Raw genomic sequence first — 19,503 nt, forward strand, 5'->3', positions numbered from 1 at the left:
AAAATAGCAGAAACCTAAAATATCAAGTCTCCTCACCTGCGTCACTTAGCAAGAATTTACCACTGTATTTACGACAGTGATAATCTCATCTCAGTGTCCCACATTTTACCTCTTCCTATGGCTTCCTCACTGCCCAATTCCTGTAATTAATGAGCCTTAGCAAAGCCCTAAATAGTTTGTGATGAGGCAGTGACATCACATTCTGACTATCCGAGAACAGAGGAACCGCGATCGAGTTCACCGGCGTTTAATGAGCAACCCAGGGAGACACATAACCCCAACAAAACGTGGAGATAACACTTCCCAAATCCATATGTTAGGCACTCCCAGCTCTGACAGACAGGCTCCATCACATTTCCCTGCAGCAGCTTGGGAGTCACCACATGCTCGCTGTGGGTGCCCGGCGGGAGCTGCGATTCCCGGGGCAGGACACGAGGAATCCGGCAAAACCGGAGCTGCTCCCACTCCTGCACCACCACACGTCAGTCTTCATGGAATTATGGAACCATGGAATGGTTTGGGTTGGAAGGGATCTTAAAGATCATCCAGTTTCAACCCTGACGCCTTCCACTCTCCCAGGTTGCTCCAACCTGCCCTTGGACACTCCCAGGGATCCAGGGGCAGCCACAGTTTCTCTGGGAAATCCAGTCCAGCCCCTCCCCACCCTCCCAGACAGCAATTCCTTTCCAATCTCCCACCCAAATCTACCCTTTTCCAGTGGGAAGACATTCCCTGTGTCCTGTCCCTCCAGGCCTTGTCCCCAGTCCCTCTCCAGCTCTCCTGGAGCCCCTTTAGGCCCTGCAAGGGGCTCTCAGGTCTCCCTGGAACCTTCTCTTCTCCAGGATGAACATTCCCAGCTCTCCCAGCCTGTATCCATAGGAAAAGTGTTCCAGTTCTCTGAACTAACCCGTGGCCTTCCTTGATTCAACAGAAAGAGCCATTGGAACTAAAACACATTTAAATAGAAACCAAACAACTGGTGTTTGTGTTGAGTTTCTTCGTATTTAAGGAGAAGCAACAAAAGCCTCAACAGCCTTGGCTGAAATGCCAAACAGGGTAATGTTATGGGAGCAAATGAATATCTACCACTGAGAAAATTCATCACCCTGAACCCAGCTTCTACCAACACCCCAATACTAACAAGAACTGAGTTATTTCTATACCTCCTTTCCTTGTCCAGGAAAGGACCGCTTGGCAGAACAGAACCAGCTGGAGAGTTGGACAAATTCATTTTTATTGTCCCTGGGTGAGCCTGTCCTCACGTTATCAACCTGTTTATCAGCCATTATTATCAACTTGTTCACTAAGTCATTCCTAAAATAACACTACACTGAACAGAATGATTTCTTTTTAAATTCCGGTGTCTCCCTATTCCTGTGTCCTGAAAGACAAGCAATCCCCCCAATCCACACTCGTGGTGTCTGTAACCACCCTTTGCATCTCCCATTCTGATCCAACACTGCATTTCCACCTCTTCTCTTCCTTCCCCTCCCCCAGCCCTGTAAATGTGTCAGGTCATTTCCGAGCCAAGGTGACCCCGCAGGGCCAGGGGCGGCCGAAACACATCCCGTGACGTGGCCCACATTTGATGCAGATGGGGTTGGAGCTGCGGGTGACCTGAGCTGAGCGGGGACAGGCAGTGACAGCAGCCTGGCTCAGGCAATCTGTCACAGCCAGCCTGTGACCCCTTGGCAGAGGAGAGGGGGGAATATGTGGAGAGGCAGCAAGGCACAGCCGGAAGCAAATTCCATAGTCCGGGGGAATAACGGGAATGAGCTGATGCAGAGTGACTGCTGACACCTGAGAGGGGTCACCGGTGACAACTCGGGCATTTCAGCAGCAATAACGTCCTCTGCCTGCTCAGGGACATCATCCCTGAAGTTATTTTAAAGCTTTGGGACGAGGTCAGAAGTCACAAGTGTATTATGAACGCGGAGGGAAAAGCACAGTAAATCCAAGTGATGAGAGGATTTTGCACCATCTCCTCTTGGGCTGGAATTTTTAATGTGTCCTCACCAAAATGTCCCATATGTCTGGCCCTCAAGTAGGTGTGCATCCAGATTATTAGTAGTATTAGTGTTATTATTCTACAGCCACATCTTCCAAAATCCAGGAGGGACCCCCAGGTTCCTGCAGCAGCGTAACTATGGCTCTGTGACTTTGTCTTCCACTCAGGATGAACATTTCTAAACACAAAGGTATGACACGTGCCTTAATGAACCACTAATTAAGGATAAGGCAGTGGCAATTCCTACATTTAAGCCCTTTTTCCATAAACTTGTTCCAAGCACAGAGATCTGAAAATGTCAGAGAACTCAGCCAGCCTTTAAAATGGTCCATTTAAATTAAAGCTGAAGTCAGCTGCAACTTGGGGGAGGTTCAAGTGCAGTTTTCAAAGTCATCTTCTGCCAGGGACAAGGAACAACTTGGAACCTGTTGCTGCTCCAGGCTCCAACTTCCAATTTCAAATCACTTCAAATCCCAGGGGATCTCAAGTCGCTCTTCCTGAGGGCTTTTGGTGGGAAGGGACTTCAAAACCCACCCAGTGCCACCCCCTGCCACGGGCAGGGACACCTCCCACTACCCCAGGCTGCTCCAAGCCCCGTCCAGCCCGGCCTTGGACACTTCCAGGGATGGGGGTGTGGATGTGTCTCCCTCCCTTGAGTGGAGGGGAAACAATCACCCCCTTCCCGTGGGAAAAATAAGAGTCAACTTTTGAGCAAGGAACGCCCCGAACTCGTGCTGTGCATCAGGAATGAGCCTCAAGGAACTCGTCCAGCACAAGTCTTGAGATCCCACAGGCCCCTCCGTTAGTCATTTTATTTGCCATAGGTGGGAATTTTTATGGACACCACTGGGAAGAACAGCAGCTGAACACAGGCCCTGAGCTCAGGGAGAGACTCCAAGCAGCCCAGTGTGAGCAGTTTTAAGGGTAGAACTGAAAAACATCTCCCTCCCCAAATCCCTGAGGTCACGTGAGCACTGACAGCCTGATGAATAGTTAAAAGCAGTTTTTGGGCACTGCATCACGCTCAGATTTGGGGCCTTACAGAGCTCTATTGAAACAGCAGGACCTTGTTGTTCAGATTTATTTTCTCCTTGACAGCTGGAAAGTGGCTGAGTTTTGATTTAAAACTGGAGTTAATTTGAGGGGCGGGAACACCCTTCCCTCCTATAATTTATTCTTTTCATTGTAAATGAATTCACCTGCTTGCTGTAAACTTCACATGTGATTTAGGTTTAGAATCAGTTCTCATTATCTCTGCGTTCAGCAAGAATTCAAGACATTTTTCCCAAGCTCTGGAATAGGGGCATCCTAAAGGCTCCACATGCCAAAACCCATTAAACTTTTCTGTGCCTCACTCAGCCCTCTGGGCAGGTTCATGTCATTAATCTATGATCCAGACACGATTTCAAAGCTCTGCACCTGCCTCAGGCTTAGCTGGGCTCTGCCACACTCCAAATAACTGAGCTGAGTTTTCTCTTTTTCCAATCATATCATCAATTACGACTTTTTTTTTTTTTTTTCCTGGGATATCCTTACCTGGGCTGGTTTTCCTGGGAAATATTCTCCCCTCTCTGGTAACCATTGTCAGCCACCTGAGTCGTGGACCTCTTCACAATCTGCTTGAGCTCCTGCTCCAGGCGATCCTGGATGGCTTTCACTGTCTCTGGGATCTTCTTCAGCTTGGCCAGCCCTTTGATGAGAATTCCCATGAAGACATTGCTGTTCTCCTCCGGATCCAGCTCCGTGTCGTCCTTGATTTCCAGAAGGCTCGAGTCTCGCACTGGAAGAGATGTCAAAAGGCGCAATCAGAGATTTCAGACTATTAAACCCAACACCTGAGACCTTCCAGAAGCAGCATCTGAACTCCTTTGCCTTCACAGAACTTCCACCACTTTGAGCAATCAAGGAATAAACGAGGAACACGTGGATTTTGGGGGAAGGAGGGGAAAGCAGTGGGTATTTCTGCTTGCTTGGGGGCTTTTTTATACATAAATACAGTAACCTGCACAGCTGAGTCAGAAACAGAGGATGCTACAAGTTATGTGTTAGGGAACAGAGGAATCCCGGTGCAATGAAGATATTCCTAAATGAGAAGGTACAACATCCCTACAAATCCCTTCAAAGCCCTGAATTTCTACCCCAGCTGTTTTAACTTGTCACAAGAGAGGAATTTTCACTACAAACAGTGTCGAGCTTAAGAGACTTCTGATTTATTCAGCAAAGTTTATGTTGCCAAAGCGGTTTGATTTTCTCTCGTTCCGCTTTATCGCTCCTGCCAAGGGGGTTGATGAAGTTACTCAAATCTTTTAGCAGGGGCTCCTAAAGAGGAAAAGCAGGAAAAATTAGGGAGGGTATCGTGGATTATGGCCCTGAAGTCACAGGGACTGCACAGGGAGAAATCCTGTTGCTAAGAGACAAGGGATGGGAAAGCAGGAGACACTCTGCTTGGCTTAAGTGTGTTCATTAAGCAACGTTTCTTTAATTTACAGATAACACCCAGCAACAACAAAAGCGTGGCTCTGCTAAAGGCTGGGTGAAACATTTAATAAATAGATTTAAACACTTATGGGGAAGTTAAGTGTGTCTTCAAGGCAAACTCAACTAAAAGCATCTTGGAAGATCGACAGCCACCAGATCCTTGGATAAAAATGAAACACCCCCCCCCCCCACCGACGGCTGTTCCCTCTTCCCGGTGCTGAGCTCCGGGAAGGGAAGGGCTGGTGGGTGACAGATGACTCCCCGTGGTTCCAACTCCTCAACAGATTTCTTTTTTACTTAAAAACTTCTCCGAGAAGTTGAAGGAAATGTCAAAAGATCCAGCAGGAGGATTGAAGGAACGTGGCAGGGATGAGAAATGGCACGTCACGAGGAGCAGGAGCTGCCCAAAGCTCAGGGACTCTGAACGGAGGAGCAGCAGCAGCAGCAGCTCTTGAGTTCGAGCAAGACCGAGAAAACAACGTCCCAAAGAGCCCAGATGGTGCCACTTCATAAATATAATCACAGTAAACACATAACACTCCTCTTGGTGCCAGCTCACACCGACCTCAGGCTCAAACAAGCCAGAGATCTGATTCTTTGCAGCAGAGCGATCCCAAACTCGGCCCCCCCCGGCTCAAACCGACCCCGCTGTTCACACACTCCTCATTCCAACCCAGAAATGCTGCCGGGAACAGAAAGGTGGGAAGGGATGCTGGGAGGGCACCACATGGGACAGGGGAGGGAGAGCAGGATTTGGGTGATGAGATGGAGGGTGGGAGGCTGGGCATGAGCCAGCAGGGCAGGGCTGAGACCAGAAAGACAAGCTGGGCTGATCCCACAGTGGGGGCTGCAGGGCAGGGGGGATTCTGCCCCCTCAGCTGAGACCCCCCTGCAGAGCTGCCCCAGCCCTGGGAACAACATTCCTGAAGGATTTGGAGCTGCTGGAGAGAGTCCAGAGGAGGCCCCGGAGCTGCTCCCAGGGCTGGATCCCTCTGCTCTGGAGCCAGGCTGGGACAGCTGGGAATGTTCATCCTGGAGAAGAGAAGGATCCAGGGAGACCTGAGAGCCCCTGGCAGGGTCTGAAGGGGCTCCAGGAGAGCTGGAGAGGGATTTGGGATGTGGGGTGGAGGGACAGGACACAGGGAATGGCTTCCCACTGCCAGAGGACAGGGACAGGTGGGATACTGGGAGGGAATTGCTGGCTGGGAGGGTGGGGAGGGGCTGGACTGGATTTCCCAGAGAAGCTGAACTGCCCTGGATCCCTGGGAGTGTCCAAGGCCAGGCTGGACAGGGCTTGGAGCAACCTGGGATAGTGGGAGGTGTCCCTGCCCATGGCAGGGGAGGTTGGACTGGATGACCTTTAAAGAGACCCTTCCAACTCCAAACTATTCTATGATTATGAGACATCAGGAAGATCAAATTGTGCTTTTTGCTCTCTCTCTCTCTCTCTCACACTCTTTTCAATTAAATTTGAACAAGTTACGAGACAAACAACTAGAAACACGCAGAGTGCATTAACTTTTTTTTTTTTAAAGAGCAGTTAAAAAAGCAAGGATAATACAGAGACACTTCAAACACACATAAGCAATAACACCAATTGGAATTTAACAACTGGATGCAAACACATTCCTGCTCAAAGCTCTCCTCCATCACACACCTTTCACCCCACGAGGCTGCAGAGCACTTTGAGTGCTGCAGACATTCTCTCTACCCACCCTCTTAATGCCATTTGTTGTTCCCCAAAACCCACAGCACGCCAGGCACAAACACACAAAACGAGCTCCTCGCAACAAGAGCTGTGAAAAGAGCACGGGAAGAAAGGTTTAACCTGTTGTTTTCTTTTAAAAAACCCCCCAAATATCTTGTTTCTCTGAGTTCAGCGCAGATTATTTCCCGGCCTGAGCAGCTTCCCAGAGCCCCCATCACCGCTCTGCAGCTCCTTTGTAAGCAGGCTGTAAATTATTCTTAATATCACACAACGAAAAAACCCGAGAGGGAGGAAAACTGAGCTGTATCCGAATGGGAGGACAGCATTTAAGAGGAGCAAAAGCAGCAATCTTGCTGAGAACTCTGCCAGCACAACATGCCTTTAAGAGGAAATCTTCACATTTCCAGAAGAGCAAACCGATTTCCAGCACCCCCAGAACGGTCAGGACGTGGATTTGCGCCTCTGTTAGGTCTGGCTGCTGCATAAAACCTGTTTTCAATGGGTTTTTCCTCCACACTGTGCTTATTAAACAGAATTCCTGGGTGGATTTGTGTTCTCATTCACGTGTGAGATCTGAGGAGATCCCAACCCTGGGTAACTCAAGGCGCTCTTCTTCAAAAATAAATCCACTTAATGTCACCGAGGGGCTGTTTGGCCACAAAGCTCTGGCTCAGGAACGAGCCCCTCCTGCCCCTTTCCTCTTCCAGAAAGGCATCAAAGGACACATAAGGAGCTCACCTTGAAAACTGCCCCCCCCAAGACGGGCAGAGGTGAAGGAAGGTGCCCCTGGCAGATCAGAAGTGAAAGCTTTGCCTGTATTGACTCCAAAACTGGGGATGTGAATTCCTTTGCGATTCATTTGTGTGAAGACAAAAGCAAGGGGCTGTCAGAACTTATTCCCACCTTCAAATCCCACAAGGAAGGAGTTGGGGGGGAGGGGGCAGCAGAACAGGGACCGTGGATTGTGACGGGGCAGAGTTGAGGTGAGAGCCTGTCCTGAGGGGCAAAGGGGTCCAGGAGAGCTGGACAATTCACCAAGGAAGAAATCCTAAAGGATAAAAAACCAGAAGCTTTGGCTGGAACTCAAGATTAAAAAAAAAAAAAAAAAAAAAAAGGAGAGTTTCTGACCTTTGGCAGAAGGGACAGGCAACCCAGAAGGAACAGAAACAAGGAGGTTGTGAAGGGAAGAAAATGAGAAGGGCCAAAGCCCAGCCTGGATTTAATCTGGCTATAAAGGGCAATAAAAATGTTTCTATAAATAAATCAGAGACAAAAGGAGGGCCAAGGATAATCTCCATCCTCTGCTGGATGTGGGGGAAATAGTGAGAGAAGTTCAGGAAGAGCCTGAGGTACCAAATGTCTTCTTTGTCTTTAATAACAGCAAGATCAGTTGTTTGGGGGTACCCAGTGCCCTGAGCTGGAAAATAGGGATGGAGAGCAGGAGGAACCCCCATAATCCAAGGGGAAATGGCTGATCTTCCTGTCCCAACAACCTCTGAACACCTCTTGTGAAGCAGAACACGTAAATATGGCTTCTCAAAAGCCCCCTGAGACAACAAGAATGCTTATTTTGCCTCATCACTGAGTCATTTTTCCACCTGCAAACACACAACTCCGTGTTTAAGCAGTCAAAAGTTGTCACTGAAAGTTGAACCACGTGCATCACCAACTCCTCACTTCCAATGGTTACAAGGGTGGAAGCTTCCCTGACAGATCCCTGCTTTAATGATGCCCCACAAACCTTCTTTTCCAAGTGGGAATTCCTTCATTTGTCCAGATCTGCCACCTCCCAAGAACCCAACCTGCTGCAAGGGCTGTTTTAACAGCCCTGGTCTGATCCCCTGAAAAGTCAGCGCTGGTACCTCATTTAGGCAAAGCAGCTGAAGAAAAAAGGCTCTTGGGCCTTGTTTTTCATTCCAAAAATTTGCTGCTGCTCGTTACTGAAGGTTTCATTAGCTGGGGGATTTTTAAGGAGCTCCAGTAAAAATTTAATGTGCTATTTTCCCGTGATTTATGCCCTTCTGATTATGCCCTTTCTGCCTTCAAAAACCTTCCAGAGGAAAAGCACAGGAGTTCATGGGGCCCCAAAGCCATAATTTCATACTTGAAGGGACGTCACCTGCTCGTTCCTGGTGTTGAATCCTTGTTCCAACCCACTCATGGAGCCGAGGAGCAACACGTGGACATTTACAGCAGAAATGGGAGCTTTAAAGATTTGGGGCGTTTTCTGCTCTGTGTAACTACGAAGCCCAGAAGAAAAGCCAGGTTTAAAATCCTCCTGAACTACACAAGCATGTAAACCAAGCGCCCAAATAAAAAATGTAAGTGCCCTGTGGTCAAGTATCCAACGATGGGACCACGCACAGGAAACTAATAATGAAATTTTACAGGGAGAGCAAAATATGTGTTACTCTGCTGGCTTTCAGGGCTCTAAAATCTCCCTGATTTTCCCTTTCCTTCCCCAAACACACCCCCAGACCATTTACATTTTAGGAAAAATGCTAGAGAAAAACCACCCACATCCTCAGGTGAGGCCAAGGAGAAAAAAAAAATAAATCTTTTAAGTATTTACTGGGTGTGTTTGAAGTGGAAGCAGCTGAGACAACGTGGCACAGGGGCATTTTTTTTTTGGAGTCACCTTTAAAACTGGACATTTAAAGCTCTGGCTCCTGCAGGGATTTTCCAGGAGCAAGTTCCCACAAGTCTCCACAAGTTTTCACCTCCCCAAAAGTAGCTGGTTCTTGCATAAAGAGAGGCAGGAGCAGTAACTAGACCTGACCTTAGAACCACCCTGGATTTGGAAGTTCCATTTCTCTCCTATCACTGGGGAAAAAAGGTCACTAAAGTAAATTACCAATTCAGGATAAAATTTACCTGTGCAGTCAGTAACAATATTAATTTTCACCATCACAGCTCATCTTCTGTGGGATTCCTGAGCAGAATTCTCCCAAATTTCTCAGGAAAGGGCCCACTTGAGGTTGCTATGAACCAGCTGAGCACGTTTTACAGTTCCAGGAAGAGCCTGGCAAAGCAGGAACCTTCCCAAACACTCTTCAAGAAGAGTACAGAAGGTTCAAGCAGAGAAACACAATTTAAAAGTGGATTTATTTCTCTGAACTGGCATGAAGGGAAAACGTTACTGGTGAAGTGCCACATCTGCAATCCTCAGGTGAGCGTTACCGAGGGGGTTTGTTTATTGTACGTGCGGCAGGAACAGCTTTAATTCCCTTATAAAGATTCTACAGCACGAGGTAACACCTCCTTTGGGAAGGGGAGGCAGGAAGGACTCCAAATTTTGGCATCTTTGCCGAGGCAAGTCGAGTGAGTCAGGGCTTTATAATGACATTAATATGCAAGGCCACTTTGTTTCATCAGTAAAAAGCCAGAAGAGCTTAAGTGACTAAAGGCAGGAACAGCTTTTTTTTTTATGCATGCACATAAGTTTTGAATTCCCTGCAAGTTGTGCAGTCCTGGAAAAGGCCACTTTTAAATAAAATTACATGGGGGAAAAAAAAATAAAATCTACATAAGTACATTGTGCACTTGAAGCAAAAAACCATATGCATGCTTTATGCTGATCAAATGTTTCCTATTATGATGTGCAGCTTTCCCAGTCTGAGGGACACTTGCCCAGCACTTCACTGAGCGACACAGAGCAGAATGAGGAGCCAGGGAAGAGATTTTCTGGCGTGCTGGGCACATGAGGAGCAAGAAGAGATCTGCAAAAAACAAGAATTTAAGGCAGGTTTTTCAACTGACCTGAACCAGTTATTGGAGCTGAGGATGAAGCCTTTGCTTCCAGGTATTCGGCTGGTTTATGTTCCCAACCTTCATTTAAATCACCATCACAGAATGGTCTGGGTTGGAAGGGACCTTCAGGATCATCTTCTTCCAAGCCAAACACCTTCCACTATCCCAGCTTGCTCCAAGCCCCGTCCCACATGGCCCTGGACTCTTCTAGGGATGGGGCAGCCAAACCTCCATGGATGTGACAGGGATGGACTGGGAACTGTGAGTCTCTGAAGGTGACAACTGTCAACACAATTCTCTTCAGAGCACAGTTAAGGTTTGTCTTACAAGGGCAATTAAAAAAACAAAGAATCAGGGAGACACCAAAGGTTATTTCCATTCTTCAGGAGGTGCATCTCCTGCTCTACTCCCCATCCATGAGGTGTGATGGGAGATTCCCATCAGCTCCAGAACTTCAGACTTTTTGGTTTTCTCACTACACAGAGGACTGATATTTTAAGTGAAAAACAATGGCAGGCACTGCACAACCCCCTCACTGAAAAGGAAGTGTCTTGACATTTACAGGGGTTGGAACCAGATGATCTTTAAGGCCCCTTCCGACCCAAACCGTTCTATTTACAGTGGTCAGACTGGGATTCAGATTTTTGAGGGTTATTTCCTCAGTTCCCCCAAACCATGTGATTTTTAGCAAGAAGCTGAACTGAATTTCTCACTGACCACAGAGCAGAACAGGAATTCTTGAGTTTTTCCCTCAGAATTTTCACACAGTTCCTCTCTTCCAGGTTTTTAATGCGGTTTCCAGCCCCGAAAGGTTCCCTTGGCAGATCACAAATGACTCCTCACAAACCTCCACTCGGTGGAAAAACAGCCCCGGGGCTCTGAGAGCAGCCCTGCAGGAGCAGAGCTAAAGAACAAAACCCCTACAAGAGCAAAAGATAAGAATAATCAAAGAGAAGGATCCAGGAGGGGGAGTGTGGCAAAAACAAAAGGACAAAAGAATTAATCAGGATGAGAAGGGAAGAGTCCCTGCATTTGAGGAATACTGAAACAGTCAGGTTTTGGAAAGGAAGGGGGGGACGAGACTCAGGTCACCTCTGTATTATTCATCAAGGACAACCCCACTTATTAATCTTCTGAAACAATACAAGGATTAATTCCCCACCCCTGCGGCCCTTCCAAAGCCTCCCAGGAAAGCACCGTTTTTGCTCAGTGTTTGTTGTAGCAGCACAAAGATCCTCGACAGATTATTCCTGTGTACAGACACACCTTTAGCCAAAGCTATAAAGGGAGAAGATTTGACCTTTTGGGCTCCAACACCGCGAAGAAACTTCAGTAACACCCCCACAAAAAGCAGATATAGCCGGTTCTGCCCCAGGACACACCAATCCCTCGTGGCCCTGCACAAACCCCTTCCCGAGTTTTAATCTCCCCTCAGCAGCCAGACACGAGGAGGGGATGATGTTCCTCCTGCTACTCCTGTAAAATCAGCTGAACAGCCACGAATTCATTCTCTGAGGGATGTGCATGACTTCAAATACTCACTGCTGGAGCTTCCAGGAGTGCTGAACTGGGAGGTTTCCAGGAACTTCCGAGGTGTGGATAAATTGGTGACATCCAGCAGAGGCACAGGAGAGGCATCTTTCACCAGGGAGCTGTGGGGAGGGGAAAGAATTAAAGCAAATAGTTTTGCTGTTCTTTAGAACCTTTGCTCAGAACAAACAACCCATTTATTCCCTAAATTGTAGATGCTCCTGTTCCCATGGCTTCTGCCAACTTCTAATCCTTCAGACTTTTTCTGTTCCCACCAGGAACCTCCACGCTTGAATTTCCTCTCCTTCACCCTCCTGTTCTGTGCATCCCACCCCAAATGGACCTCCTTACTCAGGAGTTTAAGACTTTCCACTTGGTCATTTTCCTCACAAATTCACATTGTATTATTTGCCAGAAATGTCTCACGCTGCACAGTGAGAGCTGGGCATGGCAGGGGAACACAAGAAATCGGGTTTTTTGGAGAGAAAAAAACGGAGAGGGCTCCTATAATGGAGTTCAGAGGTCAAAATGCTCATGGAAACCTGCAAAAATAAAGGTATCCTGCATAAGAACCAACTGTATTCCTTAGACACCTACAAAACCAGGCTTCCAGGGATTAGCTGTGCCTTCCAAAGTTGGATAAAACCCACTCAAAACCACTACAAGAAATAATTACAAACATTCTTGCACCCTGGTCAACAGCCTGCCCAGGGCAGCACGTTAAATCAAAGCAACAAACTCTCCCTTGCTGGGAAGGGTTCGAGTCATCAAATATCCAGGATGTGCAACAGGGAACATGAAAAAAAAAAAGAGAAACCAGAATAATATAAAGGTCCCTGTAGCAGCCACACCAAACTGCAGTTAATTAGCAGTGCCCCAGTCTGGGTACACCAAAGCTTTGTGTCTGTTTTTAATTAACAAGATGAGTAAGGAAGGGACTGCTGACTTGCTAGCAACGCTCCTTCCGAGGCATTTCAATTTTAATCAGTCCTTTATTCCATAAATTCATTTCATGCAGCTTGCTGTCTGGCCTGTTCTCTTTGGGGAAGCAGATTTTTACTCCTTCTCCCCATAAAATGTTAATTTATCTTTTCTCTGCATCTTTATCGTGTGTTGGTTCCCCTTTTGCTCCCCACCCCTGTTTATTCAGAACACTTCTTCTGAAAAAGTTTCAACACCTTCACCAACCAGGTGAAGGAGTTTTTAAAACACCTTGGAAACACAACAAAGCCAAGAGAGTTCAAGCTCTGGCTTCAATATTGTGGCCTCCATCTATTAACCTTTAAAAGTCCATTTAGAAACCTCACGGTTACATCTTTTAAAATCTGGGTGTTTGCTAGAAAATGAGCAATTTTCCCCCGTCTTCTTCCCTTGGCCTGACCTGAACCTCATGGTCATGGCATTTGCAGGAAAGGTGTTAAGTACCAGTGAAGGAAAAGAGTGGGAATTGGGCTCATCAGAACTCTGGGGGGAGCAGCAAAAACCCAAGAGAACCACCAAGCAAAGTGAAAGACTGAAGGTCCATCGACACAGCTGGGTTTTCCTGCTCTCCACGGCCAGAGAAATGAGGAATTTGCATGGCAGAAATGAAAGGCTGGGGTGTAGGTGGATGGCACTCTCCCAAGTTTCTACTCAGGACAGGGGGAATGTTGTCCTCTTCCCTCCCAGACCTGCTGCTCCCCCAAAACCAGCCACTGCTGTGGTTCCTTCCTCTGTTTGTACACAAGAACCTTCATTTAAATCATCATCACAGGCTGGTTTGGGTTGGGAGGGACCTTAAAGCTCATCTCATTCCACCCCCTGCCATGGGCAGGAACACCTTCCACTATCCCAGGTTGCTCCAAGCCCTGTCCAGCCTGGCCTTGGACAATTCCAGGGATGGGGCAGCCAATCCCCACAGATGTAACAAGTGTCAATAGAATTCTTTTCAGAGCTTATTTAAGGTTTGTGTTGCACTGGCAACTAAAAAAAAAAAAAAACACAACCAGGAAGACACCAATGGTACTGAAAGGACAGGATTTCCATTCTCTGGGAGGGGCATCTCCTGCTCCACTCCCCATCCACGAGGTGTGACGGGAGATTCCCATCAGCTCCAGAACTTCAGATTTGGGGTTTTTTTTTTTTACTCCACAGAGGTGAAAAACCACGGCAGGCAGTGCACAGCTGCCTCACTTTCCCCTGGGGCAGAGGGAATGCTGCCCCTTTCCCCCCACCCAGGCCCCAGACCCACCCGATGCGAGCCCTGTCCTTGCCGCGCTGGCCCACGCGGTTGGTGGATTTGATGTAGAGGTGTCGGTGCAGCTCGTCGATCAGCACCAGGTGCAGGTTCATCTTCTTGCTGTGCAGCTCCAGCCTCAGGTCGCTCAGCCCCTCCACCTGCAGGAGGGGCCCCTCCAGGGAATCCACGGCCGACACCTGGCGGGAAAACAACTTTGAAACGTCCGTTCCTGTCTCGGCAGTCTCTTCCAAACATCGCTCATCCCTCAGCTCTTCCAGCACTGGGGTGTCTGAAACCCTCTGAGAGCAGAAATCCTTTAGGTAAGGTTTCCTTATTCCTAAATCTGCAGAAGGGCCCCAGAATCCAAACAACTCAGATCGAAGGTGCAGTCTTCAAATATTTGAAGTAAGACAAGTTAGTGAGAAGACAGTTCATTATTATAATTAATTTTTATAGTTATTGTAATAAAAATATACTATAATATGGTTATAGTATAATATTATGTATTACATATAGTCATAGTAGTATTATTATAGTAATAGTATTATATATACATATATATACATATAGTAATAGTATTATTATAATAAAAATATACTATACTATACAGTAATATATTACTGTATAATATTATATATATTACATATATACTGTACTGCAATACTACAAAGATAATAAATTTTATATTTTTATAAATATGTTTACATATATTCATATATTCTTTGTATATTTATTACTATCCTATATACTATTAATATTATTTATTATAGTTACATATTATTCATCATATGTTATATATTATAGCTGTTATATATTTTATATATTTGCATGTATTATAGATTTATAAAATGTTTAAATATTATATAAATATATATTTAAATACTATAAATAGATATTTATATACTTATATACCTTAAGTACTTATATAAATATATATTCATACAAAATATATTAAATATTATATGATTATAAAATTATAATGTTGTATTACAAAATATTATAATTATATAATATATTATATATATTATATAATATATTATATTAAAAATATTATAGTAAAATAATATAATATATTATAATATAAAATATTGTAATAAAAATCAAGGCACAGTTTATCCCCCAAACAGGAGGATTATCCAGTTAGAAAAATGCCAGAACAAGACACGGGCAATGATGTTTGATTGCTGTTACCCCTTTCCATCACAGCAACATCCACAAAACGTTATAAATGGGGAGGAAAACGCCTTAAATTTTATTTTCCTGAAGTGCTATCGTGAGGCAGCTGGAAAAGTTTAGGGAGCCACATCTTTCAGGCTGCACAGGTGTCCTGGATGTAACCACACCACCCCAGTATCTGAAACCTGTGGGCAGCAGAGCCTTAAATTTCATTTACATCCTAAAAACAAATGCTGAGAAAACCCGAACATTCCATCAGGAATGACAAATCAGTGCATAAAAGCAACAACCTGACATCCCTCCCGGCTTTAGCTCCTTTTCCCTTTCACTTTCCACAGCTCCTAATAAATAAATAAAAGCAAAGCATCCCTCTGCAGCTTCCAAAATCTCAGGGCTGATGTTGTAAGAAGGCAGAAAACAGCATGTTGGGCACACAGAGGTTTGAGATCAAGTTTAAAAACCCGTTCCCTACCAAGTGAAGATGGCTGGTGGTGGAATAAGAGGTTTGACTGCACCGGAGGATTCGGGTTCATAACAAACCTGTCAGTTAAACATTAAAAATTAAAAGGCAGGAGATACAGCGAGCAGAGCCCAGCCAGGGGCCGGTCCCTGAGTGCCAGCAAATATTATCTGTACTCCAAGAACATCCATCAGCAGTGAATTCCACTGCTTGCCTGCAGGTCAGGAATAACCCTGGAATAGCCCTGGGACAGCCAGGCTGTTGAAATCAGGAGCAGTTGCTAAGAGGAAGCTCCCGAAAAGATCCTCGGCAGGAAGGCCCTCCCTGTGAGTTCCCTTCCCTGCGTGGACGAGGGAAGAGTGCAGCCTGCAGGATGGAGCTCAGCCTGGAGCAGGAATTAGTGTCCTGGTGTTAATTAATCCATCAGGCTCCTCCCAACCCCACCAAGGCTGCAGCTCCACCAGCACTGCCCATCGTTGGACATAAAGCCCTTCCTTCCCAGTCCACCCTCGTTCTTCCCAGTATCCATCCGAGTTTGGTGAGGGGTCAGTGAGGGAACTGGATCCTGTTTTCCCTGTGACTCCACATCCACCTGCCTGGAGCTCCTTGTCCTCGCTGTGTGGTGGATAATGGGGATTAAAGATGCTCTAAAACATGGAATGCTATCACATTTAATTAGCTCTTCCCGCCATTCTTTCCCCCTCCCTACACACACCCCAAGCTCAAACCGCCTTTCCCGCTTAGTTCCCTGATTTTTAACACTCCCATTACCCACTGGGGGCTGTCCCTGCCCAACAGAAGGACTAATAAATGGAATTGGACAGAGAGGGGCAGAGTTATCCCCCCCTCAGTTATGCCCTGATCATGAAAAAGCAGCCTTTCCCAGAAAATCTGAAAATCAGATGTACAGAAGAACAAGTCGTTCAAGGGTCCAGAAAAGGCACCTGAGGGCCCTTTAAGCCTCTTTCTTCCAGTCACGTGGCCCACTTGAATGGGGAAAAAAAGTGATTTTTATTTATTTTTCTGAAGTTGGAGTACCTGGACACGAAGATAATTACAAGTAAGGGGGATCCCCCCATTATTTTGGCAGGGGTTGGGGTGCAGAGAGGAGCTAGAGAAAGAGAAAACAGCCTGGAAAGTGAATCAAAACAAATATCTTCGTTTTCTTCTTTAAAAAGCTGATTAAAGTAAGCAAATACCACCAAAAGAAATGACAGGCATTCCTCCACCACCTTCTGCAATTCTTTAGTTCAGAAATCTGTCTCTCCTACTGAAAGCTGCTCATAAAAAACACAACAACTGTCATTTAGGTAAATAATAATTAAAGTAATAGCCTGGATTACCACACATTTTGGCTTAGATCATCTAAGAGCTATTTCTGATGTCCAAATCTACTTATCTTGTATCTACCTATTATCACCTCCAATAGGCAGAGACCTTTCGGAAAAGAAGGAGCAAGGAAAGAAGCCTGAAAAAAGAGCTCTGCTTTGTATAAGCTAAAAATTGCCAGTTTATAGCAAATAACTGCGGCACCAGCACCATTAGGCAGCCTGTTTAAAGGTCACAGGCAGTTTAAAGTGGGGCTTAATTGCCTTAAAAAAGAAAATGTAGCTAAACATTTGCTTAGCATAACATCCAATTTGGAAGGGTTTAATTTAGCATTTCACAACAAACCGCAATCTCAAGCGCTAACAAGGTATTTGTCAAGAGCCTTTCTTTCCTGACTTGGGTTTAAAAAGTTTTTCAATCTGTTTGCAGTTAAATCTATTTATTCTCCTAAAGGGTTTTCTTTTTTTTTTTTTTTTTTTTTCCTAAACCTCCACAGGCCTGGAAGTGAGCACAGATGAAAAAATCCTCAGTTAAGATGGTTTTTCAGGGGCAAAAAAAAAAAAAAAAAAGAGGGAATAATCGTAAAATCATGAAATCACAGAATGGTTTTGGGTGGAAGGGATTATTAAAGATCATCCAGCTCCAGTCCTGACACCTTCCACTATCCCAAGTTGCTCCAACTTGACACTTCCAGGGATGGAGCAGCCCCAGATTCTCTGGGCAACCCCTCCCCACCCTCACAGGGAGGAATTTCTTCCTAAAAAAAAAAAAATAATTGGGTTGTTCAGACTAAAAACCCAAATCCTTTCTGCCTGGGAAAAGCAGTTTCTTCCGAGTTCAGACAACAGATATGAACAAAAAACAGAGAGAGAGTAAAGGGAAACAAAGCAGGGGGGTCACAACTGCAAGGAAAACAAGTGGTGTTGAACACAAACACAACGTGACAAAAGGGAAAAAGCTGAACCCCGGGAATAAAAGGGTAAATCAACAGCAGCAACCCCAGAAGGTCCCAGTTGCCTCACCGGGTGAACAAAAGATAATGCTGACATTTAAAAGGAGAATTGATCTCCTGCTTCTTACAAGGGGCTCGTTTTCATGAGGTGTGGGAAAGGAAAACAAGGATAAAAAGACTCAAGTGAGTGTTGCCAGATCGAGACAAGCAGTTCAGTGGATTCCTTTCGCACCTGTGAGATAAGGACCTGCCTGAGATCTCCACTGAAGGAACAGGAGGGTCCTCACACTCCATTTGCCCACCTGGGAGGGTGGGGAGGATGGCACAGCTTGCCCAGAGAAGCTGTGGCTGCCCCTGGATCCCTGGGAGTGTCCAAGGCCAGGCTGGAGCATCCTGGGAGAGTGGAAGGCGTCCCTTGTGGAACTGGATCATTTTTAAGGTTTAAAACATCCCCTGATTCTGCCAACCCAGGTGCTGCAGAGGGGAGCAGGAAGAAGCAGGAGAGCAGCGAGAAACCGCCCAGGTGACACCAAATTTCTGTGCCACCCACTGCCTTGGCAGAGAAACCGGGACAGATTGAGCAAAAGCCACGGAAAAAAAAACAACACCAAGCTGAGAAAGGGAAAGAAAATGAAGGTGTTGGACTTGAAATGCACCTGGGGAAGAGTGAGAAAACCTGTTTGCTGCAGTGCTTTTTGACTGTGTTCTCTTTTCTTCTCCCACCTCAGAGCCCAAATCGCTCACCAGGAGTTTCAGTTAACCAGCAATAAATGAAGCTGGTTAATAAATTAGGTTCCCAAACTCGAGGCTGTTCTGCCTGAAAAATTCCCACGTTTTCCACGGACAGAGAACGGGTGAGGTTTGGCAGGGACCTCTGGAGGCCACCAGGTCCAACCCCCTCAAGGCAGGGCCACCCAGAGCCTCACAGGGCCGTGTCCAGATGGCTTTGGAACATCTCCAAGGTTGGATCTCCCCGGGCAGCTGAAGTGGGGTTCGATGGTCACAGGGAACCTCCTGGGGTTCAGTTTGTGCCCAAGGCCTCTGGAGCCACCCCTGGGCACCACCCAGAGCCTGGCTCTGACCTTTCCCACCCTCCCTTCAGGCATTTACAGGCGTTGAGAAGATCCCTCAGGACCCTCCCCTTCCCCAGGCTGAGCTGTCCCAGCACTCCCAGCTTTTCCCAGACGTTCCAGTCCTTCATGATCCTCCTGGAAGGGGCCAACTCCCCAAAAACCAGGAGCCTGTTGAGCACTTTGAGCCTCCTCTGCTGGAAACACCTAATGAGGAACTGATTAAACCTGCTTTACACTGCGTTTAGACCTTTGAATTACAAACTTGACGTGACTTTTATCAATTAATTTATCGATTATGTGCTTCACCCGGGAATTCGTTCCAGTAGTTTGGTTGCAAGGTGAATCAAGAGGAAGGTGAAAATTTATGGCCATTGAGGGTGGGGCATCTGATACATGGGACACATGGAAAACCCGCACAGAACATACACTCATAAAATCCAAAAATTTGGAATTGCCTGCTACCAAATTACTACAGTTGGTACCAAGACAAATCAGTGAATATCCCTTAATAAAGATGATCCCTTTGCAATATTTTGGGAAGAGCTGAGCTCACTCCCCCTTCCCGAGATGAAAGGATTTGCTGACCAAAAAGCTGCACAGAAAAGGAGAGGGGGGGGGGGACAGTTACAGATGACTGAGGCTGAGAGGGAGGGAGAGGTCTGGAAGATCAGTTTGAAAGATTCTGAGCTACACACACACACAAAAAAAGTGCTCAGGTTGCAGGAAAACAGCTCATCCTGACACAAACATTCCATACAAACTCACTTGATGGGGGAAGGACAGGGAAAATGTTCACAGAGGACCAGGGTAAAAGGGTTACT

General features: G+C 46.2%; 1 protein-coding gene across 1 annotated transcript in view; it reads right to left on the minus strand.

Moving 5' to 3' along the window:
• Positions 1–3,540: 3,540 nt before the first annotated feature.
• LOC114069623 (exocyst complex component 4-like) overlaps positions 3,541–19,503 on the minus strand; it is a 45,559-nt gene continuing 29,596 nt past the window's right edge. The window contains exons 4-6 of the mRNA XM_027906539.1: positions 13,705–13,889; positions 11,487–11,596; positions 3,541–3,788 (exon numbers count right to left, since the gene is read on the minus strand). Coding sequence (XP_027762340.1) covers positions 3,541–3,788; positions 11,487–11,596; positions 13,705–13,889 — 543 coding nt within the window. The remainder of the gene's footprint in view (positions 3,789–11,486; positions 11,597–13,704; positions 13,890–19,503) is intronic.

Source organism: Empidonax traillii, unplaced genomic scaffold (assembly GCF_003031625.1).
Source record: "Empidonax traillii isolate 1590-97213 ecotype Southwest subspecies unplaced genomic scaffold, ASM303162v1 scaffold1317:size131493, whole genome shotgun sequence".
Taxonomy (NCBI): Eukaryota; Metazoa; Chordata; class Aves; order Passeriformes; family Tyrannidae; genus Empidonax; species Empidonax traillii.